The sequence below is a fragment of the Lynx rufus genome, unplaced genomic scaffold (assembly GCF_022079265.1).
Source record: "Lynx rufus isolate CCGP_SWC_20201006 ecotype Redwood Valley unplaced genomic scaffold, mLynRuf1.p SCAF_4, whole genome shotgun sequence".
Lineage (NCBI taxonomy): Eukaryota > Metazoa > Chordata > Mammalia > Carnivora > Felidae > Lynx > Lynx rufus.
In genome coordinates, this window is record NW_025814856.1 from 150,354,477 (window position 1) to 150,380,737 (window position 26,261).

A 26,261-nucleotide genomic window follows, 5' to 3' on the forward strand; every position below is an offset into this window, starting at 1 on the left:
CTTCATCGGTTTAGGCTCTGACAGATAACGGCTAAGTCATCTCCTACAGGTCACCTTAACCAGTCTCAGTTTCTCTGCCTACACAACAGAACTAATTAATTCCCAAGCCAAATAATTGACTCCATCCCCAGTAGCATTGAATATGGTAAGACATCATTATTGGGTCTTATGTAAGTCAAGGTCTAATGTGGAAAACAGAAACCATGTCAACTATTTACCTCCAGGAGAATTTAATGCAGGGAATTGGTTATACATTTTAATGAGGATGTATCAAACAGGGACATTACAATAACCCAACGGTAAGAAGCCACGATCTCCCTTTAGCCAGAATGCCAAAGGAGAGAGGCATTTACCAGAACACAGAGGCACCCAAAGTAAGTTGGGGCCTGGTAGGATCTGCAGCCAGGAAGGAGATGCATCTGTTGCCAGAGACATCGCCCAAAGGCGAGAGGGAGGGGGATAAGTGCCCTGCCTTCGCCTTGCCTTTGGCCGTCAACATCCCCGACCTAGGGCCTCCCATTGTCAGAACCCAGCTGGGAACCTGGAAAACAGCCTACAAGGGTCGGCCCCTGCCTGCCCCCCACCCCCAGTATAGATCAGAGAAGGGAAAGGTGAGGAATAGATCTTAGGGTAAACAGGCCTGGGACTTGTTACTCTGTATCCTTGTTACCTTTATGCCAGTAGCTTAGAACTTCTTCCTTCTGCTTCATCCAGGCTGCTATTCATCCTATTAAGGCATTCCTTCCCCCCTCCCCCAACAAGGGAGAGTCTGTCTCATCACTCAGTGTGTTAATCTCAAGTCTAGGATTTCCGGTGTCCTCCCTGGTCAGGTCAAATGTGACTTCTCCTATCTGGTGACCTCTGAATGAAACTGGAATGTTGATCACTACCAGTTCCTCATATAAAACGAGTGGGGAAGATGCCACCTCACACCCATTAGGACGGCTGTTATTTAAAAATTAATTAAAAATTTTAAAACCAGAAAATAGCACATTTTGGCAAGTATATGGAGAAATTAGAACCCCCTGTGCATTGCTGGTAGGAATGTAAAATGGTACAGCCACTGTGGAAGGCATTTTGGTAGTCCCTGAAAAAGCTAACGCAGAATCACCCTATGATCCAGCCGTCCAGCAATAAAGTTACTGTTTAATGGGAATAGTTTCTGTTTGGGATGATGGAAAAGCTCTGGAAAGAGATAGCGATGATGGCACGTGGTGAGTGTACTTAATGCCATTGAACTGTACACTTAAAAATGGTTAAATGGTCAGCTTCATGTTATGTATATTTTACTGTAAATAAAATGTAGTAGGGGGAGTGGAAAACAAAAAGAAACCATTGGCTGATATATGCGTAAATATGCAGGCTGCCACAGCCCGTGTAACTGGTCAGAAGCAACAGATGATATTGATGACTTCCTTTTTCTAACCACCCATTCCATGGTGCCCTCGCCCTCTGCCAGCACCTCAGGTGGTCAGGGTCCTCCACCTGGATGTGTTGAATAGAGCCTTTGTTCCTGAGAGACCTGAGTTCTTAGCAGCTCTGCCTTTATTAGGCTGCCCTGGTTTTTCCACTAATTTCACCATGGACATGGAAACACTCAGATGGAGCCCAGTGAATCTGACGTAGTCCTGCCCGCCCTGATTGTGCAGAAGCAACACATGTCCCCCTCTTGGCAATTGAGGCCCGTCATTCCAGGCATCAAAGTAATGCCTCTCTCTGCCTGCGGGCTCAGTGGTGAGAAGCCCAGAAAACCACATGACAGTCTCTGCTACCAATTTAATGTGGTCATTGTTGTATCCTCTGATGGAGACCTTCCTTCCTGAACACCTGAAAAGTGGCCTAGTGCCATGTGGGGGGGGGGGGGGTGAGGCAAGAGTAGACCCTCCATAAGAGAGGAGAGCCCATTGCTACTTTTATTCCTTAGTCCCCAGACCCATATTTTCTTGTCATTGGGGGGAAAAATACTCTATGTGGGTCTCTGAGTCAGGCCCTCAGCACTCCAGCCTTAGAGGTGTTGCCTTCCAGCTGGACCATAGCTGAATCCTACATAGGCCAACCCTTCCATCAGGCCAGTTCCCCCCCCCCACCACCCCCCGGGGGATTGGGTATGCAACAAGACGGGAATTCCGGGAACATCAGCTCTGCCTTACTTCTTTTGCTGCAAAATGAGTTTCTTGGCCAAAATGAGTTTCTTGGTCAAACAGGATTAGCAGGATTGTTGAGGAAGACCTTGAGGAAAGCGGTACTTCTGGAAACATTTCAGGCAGGGGAAGCAGTTCAACACGTCGTCGAGGGGCTGTTACAGCGCGGGGGCACAATACTGCCCCTTCGAAGGTGCAAGAAGTCTGCGTGAGTCCGGTTCGCTATATGAGCCAGTCCTGGTTCCTCCCTGCCCTGTCCTGGATCAGAGAGGAGTGCACTCTGGCAGGGTTTCCCTGACTCCTGGGGCAGTTCTCACACGGCAGGGGTGAAGCCGAGGTGGGAGACTGGGGGAGATTTGCTGGGAGAGCAAGCAGTGAGTCTGAGTATACAATGTCATGTGATCAAACATAGCCCAGATCTGCAGGTCAATCATGTTGAAACTATTTGCAGTGTTTCTTTCAGAAATGCATTTAGTCTGCTGAAAATGCAGATTTTTTTTTTTTCCTTGCTAAGATTTCAGCGGATAACAGAACTATTTAAAGACTAAACGGAGACAATTTTCGGCATCTCCGGCAAAATTCTCTTAAATGAATTCTTGTCAGATAGACCTCCTTAAAGATTATAATTGTGTGGTAAAATTAAATTAAACAGGTTTTACACTCTTGGCAAAATCTCCTAAATGAATTCTTGTCAGATCAAGCTTTTAAAGATTATAATTGTGTGCTAAAATTAAGCTTAACAGGCTCGACACTTCTGTGGTTTTCATGGGCCCCTACGCGAGCGTGTTGGCCTACTGATGATGAAGGTGGCGCCTCACATGGGCCCCGGTACCTAAAACACACAGCTTTGAGTTCTGATTCCTGTTCCCGGCTCTGACAAATGGTCTGTGGGCAATTAGCGGGTGCCTGTTACTTCTGAATTTCTGTTACTTCACCTTCTCAAGGTAATGATTGTTCTGTTGCCGTTTCACTCAAATATACGTCATGTGCTCCTTAATTAATGTGCTTACATAACAAGCAGGAGAGGAAGAGTGAGTAGAAATTTGGATCTGGAAATATTGGCCCAGGTGCTGGGTGGTAGGCATTCTGGCAGTGAGACCCTCTGTGGTGGACAGTGACTCATCTTGAGCAAACCTGGAGCCACAGCCCACACCAGCCTTCAGACCAGCCGACCGGTCATTGTCTCCCAGTTTGGCTAAAATAACTATAGTATCCATGTCTTCCAATTTTCCGTGCTAAAATTCTTGATACGGCCCTTTGAAAGATTTTCTCATTCATTTGTGGTAGGGTTACCAACTTCGGTGTTTTTGTTTTGTTTTTTGGGTTTGTTGGTTTTAATGTTTATTTTTGAGAGAGAAAGACAGAGCCTGAGCAGGGGAGGAGTGGAGAGAGGAGGACACAGAATCTGAAGCAGGCTCCAGGCTCCGAGCTGTCAGCACAGAGCCCAGACACGGGGCTCGAACCCACCAGCTGTGAGATCATGACCTGAGCCAAAGTCGGACACTTAACCGTTCAACCGACTGAGCCACCCAGGCGCCCCTCCCAGGTTTTGTTTTTAACTAAAAAGTATACATGTTCTCTGGAGAAAATATAGAAAATACAGAGAAGCACAAAGCATGATCTTGTTACACAGTGCACATCTTGGTATGTAGATATCCAGTCCAGTCTTTTTTAGTTCATATAGATACATAATCATTTTCTTTTTTAATATCATAGAGTTTTATAACAGCTTGTTTTACTCGGCTGCAGATCATGGTTAAAAATAAGCCAGAGGAAACATTTTTCTGTGGTAGCAAGTATTTTTTACTATATAATTTCTAATGACTGCATAGCTTTCCACAGTGTGGATATACCATAATTTATTTAATAAATTAGAGGGTTTAGAAAAAGATCCACAGTCGAGCAACTAAAGCCATCCCCTAAGGTTATTGTAACACATAAAAACCATCCACCAAGCTCTTTGACACCCACAAATCCTCGAAGGAATGATTTCTTGTGTGAAATAGTTTTAGCTGTCAATCATTTATCCTCAATGTCATGGTTTCTGTGCTCTCTCCAGGTTGTTAGGGGGTGATTATGGATTCCTGTCAAATGAGATGTCTACTATGTATTCAACATGAGGCAGTTTGTGTTTTCCTCAGTCTGTTGCTCTCCCGTCGGAGGAGGTTAAGCAAATCGGAGTGAACCAAAGGGAAATGGGATAGGCATCCAGTGCTGGAAGGTGCACCACAGACATGCCCAGGGCCCAGAGAGCCCCACCCAAGCAGATTAGACTTCCACATAAATACATTTGTCTTGATTGTCACATTGCACCCAGGGTTACACCTACATGCATGAAAATGCCTCCGAGCCTGATTTTCAAAGCTGTTTGCCTCCCCTGTTGCTTTTTAACCACCCAGCTCAGAGGCATTTTTTTGTGTTGTATCTATCAAAGATGATTAAGGGGCTGGGAGAGTTGATACGTAAGGACAGATTAAGAAAACTAAATATTTACAACTTGACTGAGTGACAGCCACAGGGAAGATATTATAACTGTCTGCTGGGCTCAAAGCAAGGAGGAGACATTGTTTTGCCTTTCCCCGTAACTTGATTTTAGGGATATCTAAATTCAGAAAAGTTCTCTGAGCGTGACATCATGTATGCTAATTAGATCATTGTGTCAGTTAGAAATTGCATTTCGTTGCCGGTAGCAGAAACTTGGAATAGCGGTGGCTTAAACAAATAGGGTTTCGCTGTCCCTCCCGTAACTTGAAGCCCAGAAGTGCATTGTCTCCGGCCGTATCGCAGCTCCGTGGTGACGCTGGGGCACGCACACCGCCCACCTGGGCCTCTATCATTCTGAGCATTGTTTTCATACTCATACTCACCTGATGTTCGAAGAAGCACGACTGCATTCCAGAAAGGGAGAAGGCAAAAGAGGCCCCGGCCAGCTAAGACTCTTCAAAGAGCTTTCCTGGAAGCCCAGCTCCTGATTTCGGTTTAGAGCTACATCTGCCACAAGGGCGGGGAAATTGAGGGGCGTTTTTGTTTTGTTTTGTTTTTAAGTCGCGTACGTTGCTGACCCCAACAATACCAGGGTCCTTTTACTAAGAAGGCATATGGGATAATGGATACTGGCTCGGCAACCAGGGGCTTCTGTCACAGTAATTTACCTCTTGGAGATTCTGGCAAGTCTGGACTGTGAGACACAGTGATATGTGCTGTGATGTTACAAGGCCCCACTTGTAAAACGAGCCCTTGAGATCTAATTTATTTACTTCTGATCACTCACCTATTTCAATTCATTCATAGTAGCGCACCCTGGGTTGGCACTAAATAAACCAGCCATCTCAACAGGCCAGAGTGTTAGAACTACAACTTGTTACCTTTCACCAAGTTCCATGCACTTACCATCACCTGAATGATTTGTTTCAAAATACTGCAAGACAAGGAGAGGGGCGCCTGGGTGGCTCAGCTGGTTGAGTGTCTGACTGTTTTTGTTTGCTTGTTTTTTAAGTTTATTTATTTATTTTGGGAGAGAGAACAAATCCCAAGCAGGCTCTGCGTTATCGGCATGGAGCCCGACCTGGGGGCTCGAACTCACAAGCCATGAGATCGTGACCCGAGCTGAAATCAAGAGTCAGATGCTTAACCTACGAAACCACTGAGGCATCCATCTCTTGATTTCTGCTCGGGCCATGATCACAGGGTCATGGGATCGAGCCCCACGTCAGGCTCCACGCTGAGCACTGAGCCTCCTTAAGATTCTCCCCACCCCTGACCCTCGCTTTCTCATGTGCGTGGGCACAAGCTCCCTCAATCTCTCTCTCCAAAACAAAAGAAACAAAAATACTCCAAGGCAGATGGGGAGTGGATGAGGATAGATGAACTAAGGCTTACCATGAGTTGCTAATAATTGAAGCTGAGCATTGGCTACACGGGGGGTTATTGTACGCTTCTCTCTGCGTGCGTAATTACTGAAATTTTCCCAGTAAAGACTTCTTAAATCCCCTCTATTTTTACGTTACTTCCTATGAGGACACCACTACCGCCCCTAGCTAACGGTGCTCGGAGAAGCGAAGGCGATTCACACGGTCAATGACAGACTGAGAATTCAGCCCCAGATGTGTCTTTGGTCTGACTTTGAAGCCTGGGCTGCAACTCTTTGTGCTCAAAGAACGCGTGCTTCCCAGACAAGGGCCTGAAACGAGTTAGAAACGCAAACTTTTGGGTCCCACCCCAAGACGTTTTTACGTGACCTCTGCGTAAAGGCTCGTACGCACGCTCCGAGGTTCCTGGGCTGGCTACGTGTTGCCTCTGGGACCACAGCTTACCCGACTCGGCCAATTATGACTTCCTTAAAAAATGCGCGAAACATTCGAAAATGTCCGAAACTCTCCGTTGAAACAAAAAGCCTAATGGCGAGTCACTACTTGGCAGCGTAAACCTTCTTTATGAAGCATTTAATTCACAGCAGGCGTTTTTCTCAACGTGGAGCGTCTGCTCTAGTGCTGGGCCCTACGGGCCTATGTGTCAATTAAGCATCCTTCTGACTATATGTCAGCTGCTACTAATCACTGCCTGCTGGACACTTCATTCGGTTTGTTCTACTTAAATAAACCCTTTGCTCCTGCTCACTTAAGGTGTTCTGAGGTTTCAAAAGCCTTGGGACTGAACAGAAAACTCTCCAGGTGCCTGTTCCAACCTCCACCAGCCGCAACTCTGCTTACTCACCTGTGTGGAACTTGCCCTAAAAGACCAGATTTTTCTCCCTAGCGTCCTCGGTCGTCTTCTGTCACATCAGCCCTCTGTCTTTTTGAAAGAAAGGGCACTGTGGGAATTAGACTGAGTCCCAGCTCTGCCCCTTGTGTGTTATTTGGGCAAAACGGTTCACCTCTGGGCCTCCGTTTCTGCACTGTGCAGGGGCAGTGCTGTATGGTCTTCAGGGGCCCCTCTGCCCCCTCCTTCTGTGAGCCCACAGAATTTGGTTTTTCAGCACCCCCACCCCCACCACCACCAAACTGTCATGAGGACACAGATTTGTGCGAAGACCACCTGACTCTGTTTTTCCAGTCAGACGATCCAGCATTGATTTTTACTGGTTTCTCTTTTCGAGCAACACATAGCTTAATGCTTTGTAGTTCATTCGCTTCAGATTCCTTTTAGAACAAGTAAACGAGTGAATGAACGAGGCCTGTCCATCTGAACTATAATCTGCTGTCTTAAGAGGCTGGACCCTCTTTGCTTTTGAACATTCTAAAACATTTTCTAGCTGATTAACTTGGTGGTTTTATGTATTACAATAACCTTCAACCGTGTACGTTTTTAATGTTGTTCAGCAACATCCATAACAGAAGAGGCAAGGACGTACCCACAAGAGAGCAGCCATCAAAGCCATCCCCAGCGACCATCACCGTCTAGGTCAGGTCCATGCCGGTTCCTGTTGAAGGCATAAGTGTCAGGGGAACTTCATTCTTCTAAGAACCATCTTTCTCCAATTAGAGTAATTTTAAGCAGGTATACGGTAGTTTGCTAAACTTATAGGAAAGATAGCATGCTATGAAATAGCGACTATAACAAATAACACAGTGCTAGACATGCCTTAAAAAGTACTGCCCACCCCCTCTCTTTTCTGTGCTGTGTGTGAAGTATGTTTCTGATTTGTTTTTCAGGGCAGCCTTTGGTAAGGAGTCAGAAGTTCTCATTGGGAACCTGGGTGACAAATTAATCCCTCCGCAAGACATCCTCCGTGATGTCAGTGACCTCAAAGCTTTGGCCAACATGCATGAAAGCCTGGAATGGTTAGCAGGTCGAACAAAGTCAGCTTTCTCCAATCTTTCTACATCCCAGAGTAAGTATCTATCATGGCGGCTGTTTTGGGGACAGCAGAGGAACTAGACTGAGTAGTTTCATTGGAAATGTGAGTGCGTGTACAGGTCCCCATATGAGGGAAGGCCAGGTTGTCAGAAGGTCTGTGCTAGATCCGTGCAAGAATTCTGCTTGGGCTGTGCCTTACGTCCTTTAGAAGAACCACAAAGGACGTAATCTCGGCTTTCCTGTGTGAGACGTGGAAGGCCAAAAAAGGTTCGTGTTCACATAGCTTGATGTTAAACCTTCGAAACATAAAATCGTGTAAGAACACACCATTGTGTCTCAGGAACAGAAAGCAACACCTTTGCCCTCCTCACAATAACTTCTCAAGGATGGAAACAGTATCTCAGAGCTGAGCACACAGCTAATGTTTTCATTTTAATGAAAAACTGTCTAACAAGAGAATGATAGAAGTGACGAAGATGCTAGGAAATAAAAAAATGGGAAAAACAGTTATTCCCGAAAAGAGATGGATGAGAGATAACCATAGGATTCAAGGAAAGGAACGTATAGGATATGAAATAAAAACAGGAAACTTTTTTCCATTGAGGACCATTGACTCTGAGAGACATCATTTGAAAACTTTAAGGCCCATGAACTTTATTCAATAACTATAAAATAAGTAGTTTTTAAATTAAAAAATTTTTTTAAGTTTATCTTTTTTAGTGTTCATTTATTTTTGAGAGAGAGAGAGAGAGAATGAGCAGGGGAGGAGCAGAGAGAGAGGGGGACAGAGGATCTGAAGCAGGCTCTACACTGACAGCAGAGAGCCCGACATGAGGCTCAAACTCACAAACCATGAGATCATGATCTGAGCCAAAGTCAGATGCTTAAATTACTGAGCCACCCAGGCACCCCTTATTTATTTATTTTGAAGGAGAGAGGGAGAGAGAGAGAAAGGGAGAGGTAGGGCAGAGAGAGAGAGGGAGAGAGAGAGAATCCCAAGCAGGCTCTGCACTGTCAGCACAGAGCCAGACACGGGGCTCAAACCCACAAAGTGTGAGATCATGACCTGAGCTGAGTCAAGAGTCAGACGCTTAACCAGCTGAGCCACCCAGGCACCCCAATAAATCCTTTTTTTTTAAGGCATTAGTTCAGAAGTATGTGTTAGGCAGTTAAAATAAAAGCAAAGAAAAAATGATAGGAAGAAGGAATAAAGGCACTGACAGATTTGAGTGCATAAATAAACAACAGAAAAAAGTAACATAACAGCAATAACATGAAAGAAACGATCGGCTTTGAACTTAATATTAGAGTTAATGTTAGGAGATAATTAGAAAGAAAATACTTGCATTGTTTGGACTGAACTTCAGTGTAAGTTATTATCATTGTCTTTTGAAAAGTCATTATTTGATTAACCACGGTTTCCAGCCTAGAGATGGGAAGAGGTATGGCTGAAACTCACAGGGGTAAATTCTCCCCTGCCATATGGACCCAGAGAGTCTCGGAGTCCCTTGAATGCTCACTGCTCAACTGGTCTCATGCTGATTGTGTAGCTATCCTGAAGGTCAGTAGCAGGTGGGGAAAATGGACAGAAGGAAGGGACTTTGAGCAAGATTATAAACTCTGCTTTAGAAATCCTCTTGAAATACTACTTTTTATTTATACTTTTATTTTTATACTCTTTATTATTTAGCATTACTTTTTCTCTGAGGATAAAATTACACATATTTATTCTCAGAATCTATAAGAATTGGATAGTTTGGGCACAGTGTTGGGCCTGCGCAGATCTGTAGATATCCTTGAAAGGCCCTCAACTTGCTAATCCTGTCATTATCAGGCAATCTGTTACAAGCAGTTGTCTAAATTATCCGTTTTATCTCCCAGTCCCACCCCACTCCACCACAAAGAAAAGTCAGAGCTAATTGCCCTTTTGATAATTGCCAAATAAACAGTCCCCTAAAGGGACCCCGTGCTTCTTTTCCCGGTTTTTCCTTTGACCCTTACAAATGCCGGGCTGGTTGGGTTGGCTTATTAGTGATGATTGGAAGGGGTCCTCTCGCTTGGTGGGCCATCAACATCTAATGTTTAATAATGCAGTCGCTTATTTCGGTGGCTCAGCATTCCAGATTTCTGTTCTGTCCATTTTAAAAGGGTTTTTACACAGCAAGACAGTACATAACCTCTACAGTAAGCCACTGCCAGGCTAACCTGGCATCATCTGTTTTCAAAAAGAAAGATGTTCTCTGAGTTACGCTCAACTTTGTAATTGCACAATTTAGCTGTTGTCTTCATGTCACTGAGAGTCCCTAGTACACTTGATGTCTAATTCTTGCCTTATTCATCTCTGTTATTCTGACAAAGATCTCTTCGACCACACCCATTAATACTTTGTCTCCTGTGCTCAGTTCCATTTTATAATATAAGTTATACTCTCTCGGTTCCTTTCACGGTGATTATTCCACCCAGTGAGTGATTTAAGTGACTGTCAGCATTTTGATGATCAGTACAAAACCCAAGTGAACTATAATCACTACTTATGTTGTCTTTGCTAAAACAAAGCACCAAGCAAACCTGGTTTATTCCGCTAACAACGAGCCTAGCTCACCCACACTCGTCTGTTCTTTGAATTCCCAAGAGAGGTGCCCATTGATGTTTATAATTTGAGCAATGCAGGGAATTCTCTGATAATGGGTTACTTTGATTGCCCCATGTCAGTGTGACTCTAGAAAGGGAATAAGGGACAGGTCTTTATTATTCTTTTGAAAAGTGAACTAAATGATCACCTCAACAAAAGCGTTTCCAAATCCAGAGATTGGATAACATGAAGGGAATGCCAGCCTTTTATCTAGCACTCATAGATCCTCAGCAGGATGGGAAGAAATCCAGAAAAGATTGTAGGTTTATTTCTCGTTCTGCATCCTGTTCATCGTTTGGTATGGTAAATACCAGGCTTTGGTATAATGCGGAAGCTATTAATGTGAGGGAGTAGAGCAAGTTGGCAGAGAATTATTTTCATAGTAGAATATTTGTCCAGACAGTACAGCAGGACTCTCACCCTCCCGAAACATCCACGTCATACAGAAGAGAGTATAGTGGGCGCTGGGGCAGCTCGGTTGGTTGAGCATCTGACTCTTGGTTTTAGCTCAGGTCATGATGCCAGGGTCCTGGGATCAAGCCCCATGTTGGGCTCCATGATGAGTGTGTTGCCCACTTGGGATTCATTCTCTCTCTCTCTCTCTCTCTCTCCCCCCCCCTCCCCCTCCCCTTCTGCCCCTCTCCCTGCTCATGCTCTCTCTCTCTCTCAAATAAATAAAAATTTTTTTAAATATTTAAAAAAACAAAAAAGAAGAGAGTATTGCCTTTTAGAGGTAGGACATGGTTGCCCATTTGTCCAAGAGGTCAAAGTTGACCATTTCTTCAAAGATAATTTTTCTTTTGGTGTTTGCCTAAATGTCACTCTGTCTCTCTATACTCAAAGGGTCTCCTCCCCTCAAATAGGTCCTGCCTACATCAAAGGCACTGTTCTTACTTTTGTCCTACTGGAGTCTTCAGTTCCTGCTCCATTTCCTTAGGTAACCCCCACCACCCTCATCTTCCTTATGCCTGTTCTACTTAGGATTCTTTCCAGTGAAAGAAACAAACTAATTGAAAGAAAAAAAAATAATGCATTGACTCATAAAACTGGTTAATCAGAAGGCTTCAGGAGTGGCTGGATCCAGGTTTAAAAGACATGCTTACACACCTCTGCATGGTCTTTTGTACTCTCTCTCCCTCCCGCTTTCTGTCTCACTTCTTCTGTCTCCTGGTATTTTCTCTTTATTCCTTTCCATCTCAGGCAAGCGCTTTGTATATGGCAACATCCTTGGCCACCAGCAGTCCCGGGATTTATTTGATCCCAGACAAAAAGAGCATTTCTGCCAGGAGCTCCAGAAACAGTTCCAGAAAGGTCTTGGGTTGACCCAGCTTGACCTTCTTTCATGAGTTTCTCTGATTCTCCTTGTATAAATCTTGTTTTCTGAGTCTGTTTTTCTCCCTACTTGTACCTCAGTCTCTGTCTCCTACTCCCAGAGCTCTTTTATATGCAGGACATTTTCAGTGCAAAGAAGTTGAGCGGGATCATAGTTAGCACTGGGCGTTCAGGATCTAGGTTTATACATATTTTCCCTCATTGATCACAATTTCAGCCCTGTAGTACAGATTCCAGATAACATCTGCCCTTTGTAATATCTGCTGTGTGTAAAAATCCTAAACAAAGACTCTGAGATTAACTGTTGTGGTTAAGAAAATTCTCAGCAAATGTGACCTACATAAAAATTATTGGAGTGTATTCAATTTGAACACTAATGCTGTTCTTTTGTATTGTATCCTTTTGTTTTAGGGATGTGTTGCTTTTAAAAATAGACTACAGAGGACTACAAAGGGCTCAAGGGTTTATTCTGTCTGCATTGCTTCCTCAGGGGGCCTCCTCTCTGGCTTGGAGTCTGTAAAAAAAATCTCCAGGATTAGAGATTCTAAAACATCCTTGATTACATATTCTGCTCTTCAAGTAACCTTACCGTCTGGGAGGTCTGTCCTTTTCTTTCTTTTCTTTTCTTTTCTTTTCTTTTCTTTTCCTTTTCTTTTCTTTTCTTTTCTTTTCTTTTCTTTTTTCTTTTCTTTTCTTTTTTCTTTTCTTTTCTTTTCTTTTCTTTCTTTCTCCAAAGTCCCTTTGCTTCAGTCTAAACCTCTTTCTTCTGTCATATTCTTCAGAAATTAAATGTTGACTGTTTTCTCTGTAAAATACTAAATGTGTCTGAAAATATTTCCCTGGCCCCTACCTGCCCATCTCTACAGATTAGATAGACTAAGACTTCTGGCCTGAGGATCCCAGTCTCTGAATCAAGGGCAACCAAATGTGGGAGAATTAGGAGCCCAGAGCAGGCCCAAGTTCACTGACACTCTCTTGGATGGAGACTTGGCTGCTTGTGAATGTGGGCCCTTCTGTAGGTGACTTTGACCGAGGCTTCTCCACCTCTGCTCACAGTTCTCATTACTGAAGTTCTTGCTGAACCCACATGCATGGATGATAAACAATAAAATGCCATACCCTACTCTTTTCCAGTTTAAGAAATCAAAAGGTTAAAATATCCCTCTAACCTCCAGACTGAGTAAATGTCATAATTTTGGTTCCTGGAATTGGTTCTGGAATTGTACTATTAGTTATACAATTATTTATCCACTTCCTTTCTAATTGTAAAAACCATTTTTAAGCATACAGTACAGAAGTGTTAAATATATTATTGTATAGCAGATCACTAGAACTTTTTCATCAAACTCTATACCCATGGAACAATTCTCCATTTCCCCTCTCTCCCAGCCCCGGGGAGCCACATTCTACTTCCTGTTTCTAGAAGTTTGACTTTAGATACCCTTACCTATTTGGAATCATACCGAATTTATCTTCTTGGGACTGGCCTATTTCACTTAACATAATGGCGTCAAGATTCATCCATGTTGTAGCATGTGATAGGATTTCCTTCTTTTTTATGGCTGAAAAATATTTCATTGTATGTGTATACCACCTTTTTAAGATTCACGCATCTGTCAGTGGACTTTTGGGTTGCTTCCAACTCTTGGCTGTTGCAAATAACGCTGTAGTGAAGATGTGTGTGAAATTATGCTTCTTTCTGGAAGTGAAATTATTGCTAGGGATCTTAGAAACCATCTGGTCCAACTCCTTATTTTGCACACGAGGAAATCGAGGCTTCAGAATGGTCACGCTGCATGTCTGTGCCTGAACTGGGATGGATCCAGCCCTCCAAATTCCCACTTTAATTTTCTCTCCGCTGCCTCATTGTCTTGACTGGGACCAAGACAGTGCCAGCAAGGCCGTTCATGCCATATTTCTATTAAAGCATCCCGGAGGGTCATCGTGTTTTTTTTAACGCAAGCACTTTAATGCCAGCATCCAACCTGTGATCATTTCCGATCATCATTGTCAGTGTGTAACCAGAATTTCTAGGCCTTAAATATACAGGATTATTGTACGTATCCCTCGTGAATTTCATCATGGTGGTCGGAGAACATTTCTCGAATTGGTCACTCTCTATTTTTGTTCTATGGGTATTCTCTTACTTAGAAGCTCCACCTAGGGGCGCCTGGGTGGCGCAGTCGGTTAAGCGTCCGACTTCAGCCAGGTCACGATCTCGCGGTCCGGGAGTTCGAGCCCCGCGTCAGGCTCTGGGCTGATGGCTCGGAGCCTGGAGCCTGTTTCCGATTCTGTGTCTCCCTCTCTCTCTGCCCCTCCCCCGTTCATTCTCTGTCTCTCTCTGTCCCAAAAATAAATAAACGTTGAAAAAAAAAAATTTAAAAAAAAAAAAAAAAAAGAAGCTCCACCTGTCTTGTTATGTAATATATGTAATATATTCGAGATACTGCACTGTCCTATCCAGTAGCCCCTACCCTTGTGTGGCGGATTAAACTTAAAGAAAACTCAAAATTCAGCTCCTCATCTGAATGCTCCACATTTACAGCGGTTCAGTGTTTCCCAGACTTAGCGGTGAATTCTCTCACCACAAAGCACCTCCCAGGACTTTTCTTCCATGGAGCAACTTGTGGGAAACACTGCCCTGTGCTATTATTTACATAACTGGTTCAGCATCTTTCATGTCTCCCAACACGGTCAGGTACAGGGCGGGACAGATGTTTTACTGTTGCAGGAATATAATTTTGTATCATCGGCAAACGCGCACGCCCTCAGATGGTTTGTGTTACAATTTGGTTGATTATTTGATTTGTGTGATCATTTTTAGAAACGTTCACGTCAACCAGTATAAAATGACTGTGGTTCCCTTTTTCGCGTGTTGCAAACTTGGCTGGTACACTGACCTTTCTCCAGTCGCTGTGCTTCCCTCACAGTTCCTGAAGACTCCAGCTGCTCATATAATCCCTTACCTCCATTCACTGTTGAATGCCTGTATGTCCATTGTGGGGGTCCAGGCATGGATTTTTTATTAGAATTTTTATTTCGGAAGAGCTTTAGATTCAGAGTAAAGTGACAGAAATGTCAGAGTTTCCTTGCGTCTCACACCCATTTCTCCCGACTGTTAATATCTCACATGAGTACTGACACACTCCTCACAACTAATGAACCAGTATTGATACCTTATTATTATTATTATTAACTAATGTCTTTACTTTATGAGACTCTTCCTTAGTTTTTACCTAATGTCCTTTTTGCATTCCAGGATACCCTCCGGGATATAATATATTTAGTCATTATGTCTCTTTGAGTGCATCTAGACTGTGACAGCTTCCTAGCCTTTCTTTGCTTTTGATGACCGTGACCGCTTTGAAAGGAAAACTGGTCAGGTATTTTGCAGAACGTCCTTCAGTATGGGTTTGCCTAATCTCTTTTCGTGATGAGACTGAGCTTATGGGTTTGGGGAAGGAAAACCACAGAGATAAAGTGCTATTCTCATCAAATCGTTTCAAGAATAACTCCTATCAGTGTGACTTATCACTGGTGATGTTCTGGGATTGATTTTTATGCCTCCAATTCATGTAGTCCTCTCTAGACAGTTCCTTCTGGATTCTGGATCGACTTTCCACTTATCCACCACAAATTGTTCTGTGTATCTTCGTGGTGACTATTTTTTAACATGATGAATGAATGCATCTATTGTAAGCTCAATGTTTGGGCAAGTTGAATCGCTGCTAAAAAAAAAAAAATTAGTTACCTACCTTAAACAATTATGCGGTTGATATAGATTATATAATCTTGTGGGTCTGAAAGTCTGTGTGTGAGAGGAGCTGTTTTTTCTACCCTGAGCCACTTGATTAGGGCCTATAGCTACTTCTTAGTTACCATATGTGCTAAACAGTCCTTAAGAAACCTACACAATCGGGGCGCCTGGGAGGCTCCTTCGGTTGAGTGCCTGACTTCAGCTCAGGTCATGATCTCGCGGTCTGTGAGTTCGAGCCCCGCGTCGGGCTCTGTGCTGACAGCTCAGAGCCTGGAGCCTGTTTCAGATTCTGTGTCTCCCTCTCTCTCTGACCCTCCCCCCGTTCATGCTCTGTCTCTCTCTGTCTCAGAAATAAATAAACGTTTAAAAAAAAATTTTTTTTTAATTAAAAAATAAATAAATAAAGCCATTCCTCCTACCCTTCTCAGGACAGCCAAAGGAGAAGGGCACAAGGAATCCTTGTCTCTCTTAACACGAAAGACTGCAATTGCCAAACCAATGGAATGAATGTGGAAGTGTTTACAAGTCAACTGTATCACTGAAAATAAAGATGGAAAAGGTCCAGGTGTCTGTATACTCCCATCCCTCACGTACGTGGTTTTGTGGCGTCCCAGGAGGCCTTTATGCATTGCCTACTATAATTTAGCATTTTCTAGAAGATGGAATATGAATTCTCCCATGCTGGAGCTCACTATCGTGGGCTTTTTCTGCCTTACTGGCAAACGTAAGATAAAATGTGGACCCCTCCACATACTCACACCTACTGCTGTTTGTTTTCCTGTCTTGACACAAATGAGAATAAAAATGTCCCTAGCCAAGATCTCATGGGACGCTGTCCTGTTTCAGCTTTGCGTTTGTCAAACTATTAAGCCAGAGTTTTCCCTGCCATAATTTCATCTGATTATTTTTAATTAGAACTCCACGCGAGCTAATTCCTCTCTTGCTTCGGTATTTACAAGTTTCAAATATTTGTAGACTGTTATCAGACAGCTCCTCACCAGGCATTGCTTAGTCCGACCCTGCATATTTCGTTTCCCTCCTCGTCTTTCTGAGGTTAGGCTTTCTGTGCCATAATCAGTTTTTGGTCTTGCTAGTAGTCATTTTCTTAAACTGGCTTTCCTTCTGTGGCCTCACTCTCACCTTCCTTCCTCTATCAGTGATGCTGCCCACATTCGCTGCCTTTGGTTAATTGCATTTTTACCGAGAAAATTCGATTACCACTGGCCTTACATCTTGTTCGTGAGTTTCCTGTCCGCTGTCCAACTCCGAATTTATTTTGATCTTACCTAATTGACGCTGCTTCTAGTTCTGTATGTGCTTTTCTCACTTTTTAAAATAATGTCCCAAGTCCGTTTCCGTGTTGTACCCAGTTTCACAACTAATCATACGTTTTGTAGGAGTAAAAACACCAAATGACGATTTTACGATGATTCCATTTTGTTCACTTTCAGTCTTCATTGTACTCTGTTGTTTATAAACTGCTTGAAATTCATCCTAAGGACGGACTGTGTGAAAAGCCCCTGTGCTGAGGATGCTCACCGATTCGTAGGACTCTGTTGAAACCCTGTTGTCACTAACAGTAGAGATGCTGGTGCCTCTCTCATTTTATGAGAAAGACCATCTGGACCCCTCCAGCTCTTTCTCCGCATTGATGTGCTGTGCGCTCTTACTGCTAATTATCCTTCCAGCTTCAGGCTGATCCATGTTTCTTTGCTTTCAGTACACTTTAAGCACTGATACACGATGGTCAGCCCTCTTAACATTTCCACCCTGTGGCTCCCTTTCCTCTCATTGAGTACCCTCACGTGGCTCCTGACTTGTGGCCATTGTTGCCTGTCCCTGAATACCTACGATGTTCTTTTAGTTCAGAGACTCTTTCCCGTACCTCTCCTGGTCTAGGAGGCATACAGCACATATGTGACTTTGAAGGCAGGTACACTTGGGGACACGTGAAGGGGGTTATATCACCACAGGGAATTTATTTAGCCTCTCTGAGCTAAAAAGGTCTCTTTACCTGTCAAATAGAAACCATGATACATACTCCTTGGGTGGCCATAGCCATTAAATGAGATGATGAACTTGGGAGCTGTTAGCAGGGTGTTGTGGGGACTCCATATGGGGTTCCCGAGGTCCCTACTCTCAGTGTTCTCACTAGAGCTCTCACTCATCGCTCTCCTCCCTTAGTGCTGGGCCTGGACTTTCCTCCCGCCCCTTCCAGCTTCTCTTTGATCTCAAGTCCTACGGTTGGTTGCGTTTAAAACTGTAACATCTGTGCTCCCGAATCATTTCTAGTAAATCACGGCTCTCAGTCCACAGGGTTCCCCAGTGTTTCAGAGGTCATGGGATGTGTCTGAGAATGGACCTGCGTCTCTGAAAGTCGCCTCTGTGTACAAGTGCCCATCTGAGAAGCCAGAGTTGAATCTCAAAGAGATACCCTTTTTGTTCTTCAAAACTGTGAAAAGAGGACTCTGTTATTATTTAAAGACAGAACCAGAAACAATTCCCTTCTTGTCAATCAGCTGGTCATCTGTAGAGTTCATGGTCCTGTCTGCATACTGATTAGGAAGCAGTACCCGACCTCCCTCAGCTCAGAGGTGATTATCAATTGTGAAGCTATAGAAGGCCAGTGCTGTGGGCATTTCAGTGTAATTATGGAGCTCTGAGTATCTCTCCATAAAGAATTATGTGGCTGTTTCTTTGAAAATGCCAACATTTGTATCCATAAGGGAAATATTTTATTAAAATATGGTAATATCATGGAGACTTAAGTATGGTGGCTGGGAGCTTCCAGCTGAATGATTATATCTTCAAACAAAACTCCAAAGTGGAAACAGGAAGAAGAAATAAAATTGAAAATCTTTGGGAAAAGGAGGAGGCCGGAAGAAGTCGGAGAACAAGGGAGGGCTCTAAAATGGCCTCCCGAAATGACAGAGCCAGACAGAGAAGAATAGTGGAAACGCAGGATTACCTGAGCCCCCACCCGAGCTGAGGTGAGGAGTAGCTGTTAGGGCAACAGGACTTGAGCGAAACAAAACCTAAGGGGACTGATTTGGCTGCCAAATAGGAAACCTCTTCTAATGAGAATCGAGTGAAAGATTGTACCTGAGGCACTGATTGTACTATTCAATCTGAGCTCTTATCTAGAAAAGCCCTGAGATAGTTGGGTGCTTTAAAACTTGAGATAAGCCCACTAACCATGACTTAATGAACTCCTCACTAGAAAAAGAGTATGTCTCTTAATTCCTTCACCCTTGAAACTGAGTTTAGGTATGCTGCAGAGTTGAGTGGGTAGGAGAGACGAATCCTGACAGGAAAAACAAAGAGAATAGAGGGCTGGCCCAGATTTAATGGAAGAAATCACCATCTGTGGAGATTGAATTTAGAAAAATGTTCTAAATGTAAACTGGATATGCTTTTTTCAGACAGCTTACTTATTAATCAATAGTGCATAAGGACCCTTTCCAGACTGCCAGCCCCAGTAAAGCGTAGCAACGGGGCGCTATGTGCGAATCGTGTGTGCATGCGACAGTCCCAAAGGGCATCACGATGACGGGAATGGACTCAACATTTAGATTGCATTTCACACTTTCAAGGTCCTTTGTAACCATTAATTCTTAATCCCTCATCCCTGCCTGAAGCTGCAGTTGACGGGCCAGTCTTCATTCTCTCAGTTTCACAAAGCATGATCGTGAAACAGAAGTTTGACCATTGGCCCGAGGTCAAAATGGGACAGTGACAAAATCTAGACTAAAGCCTGACTGTTGTCAGAGTGCAGACGACGGTGCCTAGAAAAACAATACAATCACCTGCTGCTGCTGTGCCTCAGAACACCAAGCCGGCGTGCCTCTGTTTCCCCGCAGAGATAGTGCTCTTCTTCGACTGTCTCCCAAAATTACAGCAAGATGGGTGTGATGCCGCCTCCTGGTGTGGATGGCATTGAGTGTGCTTTAAAAGGGGACATGGGGATAAATGATCTTGACATTTCGCCCGTTTTAAGAAGGTGAAGCTTAAAAGCTGTACCCCTACCACCCCCGACAAGGATCTGTCCTGGAGCCAAATTTTGTAGTCCTGGATTTAGGGAAAGGTTCTCTTTTACTTTATTGTCCTGAATTCAGTACTATAGCTTATATCCAGTATTAGAAATCATACAAGAAAAATGTAAAAGACCTCTTTCTTCACAGGACATAGAGGGACATGCCAGGTGCAGGGCCCTAAGACACAGTGTTGTTTATTAACAGCAGTTAATTCAGCACACTAACATCTTTGAGCTCTGGTCATTGAATCCCGGGTGGATTTGACTGCGGTCCCTAACTAACAACTTAATCCAATTGTTATGAAAGGAAGCATAATGAGGACTTTTCTATAAGAGTGATGAAAAACCCAAGTGTCTTTCTGGAAACCGAGAATATCTGATCAGATTCTTCAAGGAAGCAAAAATCCTGTAAATGTCAGAAAGATGTCACATGCCGGAAAACCCCTTTGGTCAAATTCATCTGAAGAAGGTACTGTTTGTAGGTGACTTTTCAGCACGTCTGTCAAAAGCTTCTTGCTACAGATAAAAATTCAATAACCTTTCACTGTGGCTGTGCCACAATTATCACTCATTTAAAAACAGTCCCTCTAATAGAGTATTTTATCATGCTGGACAGTCTCTGCATTGTTCATTATTTAGTGTTTGCTAAGCTGATGGCACTTCCACAGCGGTTTTCTTATCTCTCCTTCTTCAGAATTGGATTTTATATTTCCGAACCAGTCAGATATGACAAGTCATTTTCTTCCCTCTTGTCTTTTAAGAAACGCAAACTTGATTTTTTTTTTTTTTGACAATCAGCACTTAAAGATTAAAGTTATTGGAAATGTCTGTATTAACTAGCGTTGGGACGTTGTACTGGAGAACTACCAATTTTAATTGCAATTGAGGGTTTCCTCTCGTCTTTTTTCTTCTTTTTATTTTCCAATATGTGTGTGTTCTAGATCTCTTTGGAGCCTCATTCTTCTAAAACACACAACGTATGGCAACGATGAGGTATTATGAAGCCTGATGTTGTTAGAAGACAAGACGAGGTATTATCGGAATTATTATATTATAGAACCTCGGTAAAGGTGATGATAAGCTATGTAAGTGGGTCTCTGTATATAAAGATTGTCTTTATGTGAGAAACTTCCTGAAAGGAAAAATGATAAAGTCATTAGCCTAATACCTGGGGGAGAAGTGCCAGTTCAAACAATATCGCTTTCTATATATAGCTCATTATTGAGAATCTTAACATTCTAAGTCTGAAAAAAATTCACTTCTCTGCGGTTCTTAGTGAATTCTTTCTAAAAGAAGTGTATACTTTCTCCAGGCTTTGGAACTGATCTGTAGCACACAGTTTTAGGTGTTTACCTTTTAGTCCAGGTTTTATCTTGGACACTCTCATGTAGTTGTGCTGTTTTCTAAATAAGGCTGGGACTGTTCTCTTGATAGTGAGGAATCCCTGGGAGCTTTAGGTGAGGCAGCCTAAACAAAGGATCAGAATACGGTGGCCCCATATCCTCTTCCTTCATTGGAAACGCTGTGGGTCCCCTGACAACCTGTCCATTTCCTCTGAGAGTCTCTTGCACAATTTTTACGGCAATATAAAACTTCACTCAAGAACTGTGATGACAGTTGGCCTTTTATGGTACAGTCTTTAAACAGTGATACCAGGGTACGGAGAAAGCACAGAGAGACATTCTTACCACAAGATTAATGTTAATATTTATGGATTATTATTGTAAGCACCAAAGCAGAAATAGCATCAGTCTTTCTTCATACAGGAATTAGAAAGGCCATCCTTCCGGGCTGGCTTTATGAAGAAAAATATTTGCTCAAACTTTATGCAGAGAAAGGAGATGTTCCGAACTTCTGTCATGTCTGCTACTAAAAGAGGGAGTGTGAGGAAAACTCCTTCGTGTTATTTGTTTAAAGGTACCACAGCCCAATTACCACATTTGCTCAAGCCATCCGCCTTGGGACTTTTCACAGAAATCTTGGAAGTGTGCTAGAGAAACGCCCCCACAAAAGACTCTTGCATATGCTGCTGTATCTGCCTCGTTCCACGAAGCAGAGCATGGGTCACCGAGGGACAGATGGCTGCCCCACACACCCCCAGTCGCCGGAAACTCCTCCCACAAACAAGCGGGGAGAGGTGCTTTTCTTCAACACTATCCCCAGCCTACCCATGGAATACCGAGGCAAGACCTACATCGAATGTTATACTCCTGCCTCATTTCTGTTCTTTAGTCCCCGCGTGACTCAGCAGACAAGCATGGGCTGGGCCTGGGACAAGGCACTTTTAATATCATCCATGCAATTGTCTATATTATACATTTCTCATAGGATCAAGTCTACTAAGGTATACCCGATATCTGATGTACTGCCTCGCAAACAGTGATCTCTTGGTAAAAGGCAGGTTTTTCTCCCTTCTGCTTCTTCTCTTTAAAGCCTGTTTCCCCATTCTTAGTCATCTTGAGGATATTTTATTTCCGACTCTTCCATTTTGCTGCCAATATTTGCCCTTAGTGGTACCCAATGTGAGATGCCCAGGTCTGTGTCCGGTTGTCTCCCCCTTCCCCTGTCCTACCTGTTGATAGCTGGGCCATTCCGCCTGATAATTGAATGTCACTGTCAAGGGACCTGTGACGTGTTGCACTTTGAAATTAGACTTTCGGCATTTATGTTTCACAGCCTTCCAGAAGTCACGTGGTCGTGGAACTCAGGCATAGGACAAGGGTGTATTTATTCAGGGTCACAGTGAGGAAAACTTCAGGTTAAACCTCAGCTCTCATTAAGTGACTTCTCAAGCGTGCAATTGAGTGTGTCAGGGTGGGAGGGGGAGGTGGGGGGGCATGGAAATGAAGAAGCTGCCGCATGGTGGTTTTAGTAAAAAACAGGAAGAAAAAGAACAGACCATCCAGCCCCAGAGGCCTTTTAGCATCAAGGGTTTCTGTCTGTGCTCAGCTGCGTTCTCTTTCTCATTAGGGATTAACTTACATGTTTCATGGAGTTGATTGTTCATATAATTTGTTGTGTTTTGTTTTGTTTTCGGTTAGACAACTTATAAATTGTTTTATTTTTTAATATTTATTTTAAAAGTTTATTCATTTTGAGAGAGAGAGAGAGAGAGAGAAAGTGCAAGCAGGGAAGGGGCAGAGAAAGGGAGAGAGAGAATGCAAGCTGATAGCACAGGGCCGGATGCAGTCCTCAAACCCATGAATGGTGAGATCATGACCTGAGCTGAGATCAAGAGTCAGACACTTAACCGACTGAGCCACCCAGGCGGCCCTAAATTGTTTTATTTCTTTTTTTGTTAACTTTGGGACCCCAAACAATCTTTTCTTTTTAATGTTTATCTAGTTTTGAGAGAGAGAGAGAGAGAGAGAGAGCAGGGCAGGGACAGAGAGAGAGGGAAAAAGAGATCTGAAGCAGGCTTCCCACTGACAGCAGAGAGCCACGAGATCATGACCTGAGCTAAAGTCAGATGCTTAACCAACTGAGCCACCCAAGCACCCCTAAATTGTTTCATTTCTTAAAAGCAGAGTAAGTATAGACTGTTAAATGTCCTAGTAGTCCTGAATTTCCCTGGGAAGGCGTACTAGATACTGACATTTCATCGATGCCCCATACAGAGGAATTTTTTACATAAATAAATATATATATGCATTAATTTAAAACATCTATCATAACTTAAAAGTACTACATTTTTATTAACTATAGGCTTTAGTCCTCAATAAAATCCTGATGGCAAAGTACAATTTAGTCTAAAAGAATAAGGAATTCAAGCCATTCTGGTCTTTCGATTATGAAGTGCAGAGTCTTAAGTGCTAATATGGTATTTTCTGCGTCCGCTATTTGGGTATCTGATTGTTCGTTGATTTTCTTCGTATACCAGTGTCGCGCTAAGGATGGCTTAAGGTTTCACATATATCATGAAATGACAAGAAGGCTTCATTATCACATAGCTTCTTTTAGTTTCCCCAGAACCATTTGAAACATCTAAACAGTTGAAAAGTGCATCCCGGTAATATACTGAGAAACAAGAATAGTGAAAATAGCTATTTAGCTTGAATTCATTAGGGGTCAATTACCCATGTTGCAATTCACTTAATTTCCCACTTTCCACACTGAATTAGTTATGTGAATTAGTTAACAACCCAGCCACCACCGCCATATCAGCTAGCACTAACACTGCTTTCCGTCATCGGCGCTCCACACTGGCTTGGGTTGTAAACCACAGCACCAGGTGGAAACCGTAGCCAACCTGGGTGTGCTGCACGGGCCTAGGGAGTTCTTCGTGCTGATACGGAAGTGAACGAGGCCAGTGTAATTATCAGTATCAATAATAGAACCAGCGCAAGGCATAACTCCTTGAACGCAGCAGGCACTCAGTAAATATTTCATCAAATTAAATTAAATTAACAAAGTGCTTACAATAAGAGCCTGGAATCTGCTACCTTTCCATTTGCTGAACCAGCTGGTAAAACCGTGTCTGCAAATGAGCCAACCCTTTTTCTTATTTCTGTAGATACTACCATTCCCTTTCTTCTTTCCTCTCGTTTCAAGCACCGATAATAACAGTTACCTTACAGAGCACAGGAAGATTCCCTCCAAGTCATCTATTTATCTCCATGAAGAATTTCTCCTAACGTTGAACAGTATAATTACCTTTGGATCTTCACAGTATTTTTAGCCTCCAATGTCCTTATTTAAAGTAATATATTTAATTACATACCTATTTTATCCCTTGCCAAATGTGGATTTTACTTACTGAAAATGTTCCTTCTGACCTTCTACTTTGACTTGTAGACTTCGACTTTGGCTACTTCCTTTCCTTTAATCCTTCCTTCGGTGCTGGTTTGGGCCCAAATATTCAGTCACCAACTAATGAGCGTGTTGTGATCTAAAAGTTCTTTTTAAAAACTCTGAATGCATTTCCTCCATAGAAACGTTCTTTCTGGCTGTGAGATACGTGACATGGTATTCAATTTCTAGAAGTCTCAATTTTCTCGTCTGTAAGTTAGGTGTAATGTTAATGCCTCTTTTTGATACTTGCCCTGAAGATCCGCTGATTTTACTTCCTAAACATTTCTACATCTATCGTTTCTTCTTCGTCCCTACTGTCGCTGCCCGACTTTATACCTTCATTGTTTCTCACCTGAATCATCTCAGTAGCCTCCTAGTGATTAGCCTGCTTCCATTTTTCTTCTCCTCTTATGATACAACTGCTGTGCCAAAGTGATCTATCTAAATGCAAATCTGACCATACAACTTGTTACAGTGGCCTGTCGTCATCCGGTGGGCAAGATCTAGGATCTTTAACATGACTTAGAAGGTTCTTCACAATGTTCTTCACAATCTGTATCTCTGGGGTTTTTTTTTTTTTTTTAATTTTTTCAACATTTATATATTTTTGAGAGCAAGCATGAGCAGGGGCGGGGCAGACAGGGAGACACAGATTCCAAAGCAGCCTCCAGGCTCTGAGCTGTCAGGACTGAGCCCAACGCGGGGCTCGAACCCACAAACTGTGAGATCATGACCTGAGCCGAAGTTGGACGCTTAACCGACTAAGCCACCCAGGCACCCCTCTAGATCTCTGTTTTTAAGGGCACTGAACTGCCCTTAGTTCTCCTACAATGCCCTGCCATTTCTCACCCCCTTACCTTTATTCAAGCTGTCTCTTCTGAGCCTAATGCCCATTCTGCTACCTTTTCTCATTCTCCTTCACCCATTCCTCCTTTAAAATGTAACTTAAGCATCAGCACTTCCAAGAAACTTTTTTTGGACCCTTTCAGGCTGAATTAAGTAATCTTCATCTGAGCATTTTACATACTGTATTGTGCCGTTTATCTCTTTCTATATCTGCCTTGCCAACCAGACTGTAACCACTTGGAAGGTATGCACTTGGTCTCTTTCCTGTTTACACCAAGTAATATGGTACCTAGTACATAGAAGGGGCTGAAAAAAATGTGGATCGTAGCAATTAGCATAAATGACAAACAAATTGACCCTAACCTCCATTGATATTATTATTTCCAGTGGGGAAATATATATCTCTGTCTAGATGACTCCAAGAACACAGTCCCCTATGCAGCAGTCTCAGAGAGAACTTTCCTTCCCACCTCCTACCCCTACAACCCTAATGTATCCCTAGTTGTTATTTCTAACAGCTGTTACTTACCATGAGAGTACATCTGAAATAATGTGATATGGACTATAGTTAATGCTATAGTATAAACAAGAATAGCCTCTCTTTACAAGGGCAAGGTTGTGGCATAGACCTAGGAAACATTTTTGAAAGCCAATGAAGAAAGCCTGTCTGAAGTGGAGCTAAAGGAGAAGCTATGAGCTGAGTTAAAATCCTCCTCAAAAAAAATAATTCTGCATTCACTCCAGTAGATTAAGTTGTTGATTGAGGCCCCCCAATTTTTTGACCATAGAGCAGCGGTTTCCATACAGTTCAGAGGGGTCCTGAGCCAGCATAGTCCTAGGCTTTCCACTTTCTTTTTTTAATTTTTTTTTAATGTTCATTTATTTTTGAGAGAGACAGAGACAGAATGTGAGTGGGTTGGGGCAGAGAGAGAG

General features: G+C 43.0%; 1 protein-coding gene and 1 long non-coding RNA gene across 2 annotated transcripts in view; one reads left to right on the forward strand and one right to left on the reverse strand.

The window, feature by feature from the left end:
* EXOC4 (exocyst complex component 4) overlaps positions 1 to 26,261 on the forward strand; it is a 756,122-nt gene that overhangs the window by 629,834 nt on the left and 100,027 nt on the right. The window contains exon 14 of the mRNA XM_047095756.1: positions 7,793 to 7,971. Within this exon, the coding sequence (XP_046951712.1) occupies positions 7,793 to 7,971 (179 nt within the window). The remainder of the gene's footprint in view (positions 1 to 7,792; positions 7,972 to 26,261) is intronic.
* The window catches only part of LOC124523834 (uncharacterized), an 86,698-nt gene that overhangs the window by 58,904 nt on the left and 1,533 nt on the right, over positions 1 to 26,261 (reverse strand). Inside the window, exon 2 of the long non-coding RNA XR_006965110.1 lies at positions 7,492 to 7,560. This is a non-coding gene — a long non-coding RNA (uncharacterized LOC124523834). The remainder of the gene's footprint in view (positions 1 to 7,491; positions 7,561 to 26,261) is intronic.